Source organism: Naegleria gruberi (assembly GCF_000004985.1).
Source record: "Naegleria gruberi genomic scaffold NAEGRscaffold_264, whole genome shotgun sequence".
Taxonomy (NCBI): domain Eukaryota; phylum Heterolobosea; class Eutetramitea; order Acrasida; family Naegleriidae; genus Naegleria; species Naegleria gruberi.
The window spans coordinates 1-1702 of NW_003163092.1; the positions used below are offsets into that span (position 1 = coordinate 1).

The 1702-nt window shown below is 32.5% G+C and overlaps 1 protein-coding gene across 1 annotated transcript in view; it reads right to left on the bottom strand.

Annotated features, from left to right (window-relative positions):
- Nucleotides 1-4: 4 nt before the first annotated feature.
- NAEGRDRAFT_60084 (uncharacterized protein) overlaps nt 5-1702 on the bottom strand; it is a gene marked incomplete at both ends in the record, with an annotated part of 6591 nt that continues 4893 nt past the window's right edge. Inside the window, one exon of the mRNA XM_002668367.1 lies at nt 5-996. Within this exon, the coding sequence (XP_002668413.1) occupies nt 7-996 (990 nt within the window). The remainder of the gene's footprint in view (nt 997-1702) is intronic.

A 1702-nucleotide genomic window follows, 5' to 3' on the forward strand; every position in this document is an offset into this window, starting at 1 on the left:
CAACTTTCTTTCTGGATGGTTTTCACTCCATTTCTTGATGAATGGAATAAAATCTCTATCATAAAGCCAATCCAATCCACCCTGTGGTATGCTCCAAGATTTTGTGAGATTATCGTAAATTTCACCACTGTTAGGATAGAGAATGATGGAAATATCCTTTCTGAGATGAGTGTGAATATTTTCAATTAAAATTGGAACTATAGATGGAGAAATACAGTTAGCCCCAACAGCAAAAATCTCAAATAATGATGGATTAAACCTATCTTGATTGACATACTCGACACATTTCTCAATACTTTCTCCATGTCCAGTGTGTAAGCCATCTTTACAATAGAATGATATCATCACTTTGATACCTTTCTTATTCAACTCCTTCAAAATATCTGGAATGACTCGATCACATAAAATTTCAACTTCCTTCAAAACAGGCATTGTCTCCAACAAGATAAAATCTGGCTCAGCCAATATCAATTCTCTCACTCTTGGATAGTGAAAATCATAAATTACTTGTTCCATTCCAGATTTTTCCAAAGTTTCACCCAATTTTTCACTCAATTGTTTCACAAACTTGTGAACATAATGTCCACTATTTGAATCAACATCCTTATCCAAATAATCACCAAAATATTCCTTTGCCTCTCCAAGTAAATTTGAAATTGATGCTCCAAAACAACTAACACTTGCAGCCACCAATTTCTCCTTCTCTCTAACAACTTTTCTAGCAATCTGAACAGAATCCCGAAACATCCTACTGGCCAATTCAATTCTTTCCTCCTCCTTCATTGAAACATGATCAGCAGCAAGTCCCTCCTGAGAAATTTGATAACTACTACTTGTGCAAATATCACACAATCCCTCATGAACATAATCGGAATGTACCTTCGCGATGGCTTTCGGATTTTCCAGTAAATAATTTGCTCCCCACAAGGAACCATTCAATTCTAGTCCTAATTCTGTCATGTATGTAGAAATACCTCCATCGAGTATTAGAATTTTCTGTAATTTCATTATTAAAGAGTAAGAATATTAAATAATTTTAATATATTATTAAAACAAGATGATATTAAAGTTTCTTAAAATAAATTGGAAGGAAATTTACTTGATTGCTTTCAGACATTTTTTTTTAAATGTAATTTTTGATTTTTTCAATTACAGATTTTTATTAAATTATTGAGATTTAAGTCAAGAGAATCAAAAATCTTACGGAATCTAATGAAATTGCGTTTCAATACTTAGTAAAAAACCTTGAGATTTGAAAGATCCATTTCAACAGTTTTCAATAGACTCAATGAAAGTTCAATTTGGAAACAAAATTCAAATATTGGAAACCACAAGTTAAAACAACTTTTTCAATAAAACTAATCGAGTAGATGATGAGTTTAATCATTCAGTAGCAATCATACAGCAAATAAATACGACGACGCCGAAAGCTGCAGGCCAGGATCATGGATGGTGATTGCTGTGAAAACCCTGAAGTGTTCTCTGCAGTTTTATCTTTTTTGGATGTAAATATTACATAATCTTGTTTTATTGCATCTTTGGACACTTTAAAAAGAAACAAGATCAGTAAATTCCACAACTTTTGGATCTAAATTGTAAGCTACTCTCACAATTTCTGGATTATTTCTCAGAGTTTCACTTGCAAATTCTAATGCCATGGGCGTTGTCTTGATGCATTGAAGAACAATTTCCTCATCATTTC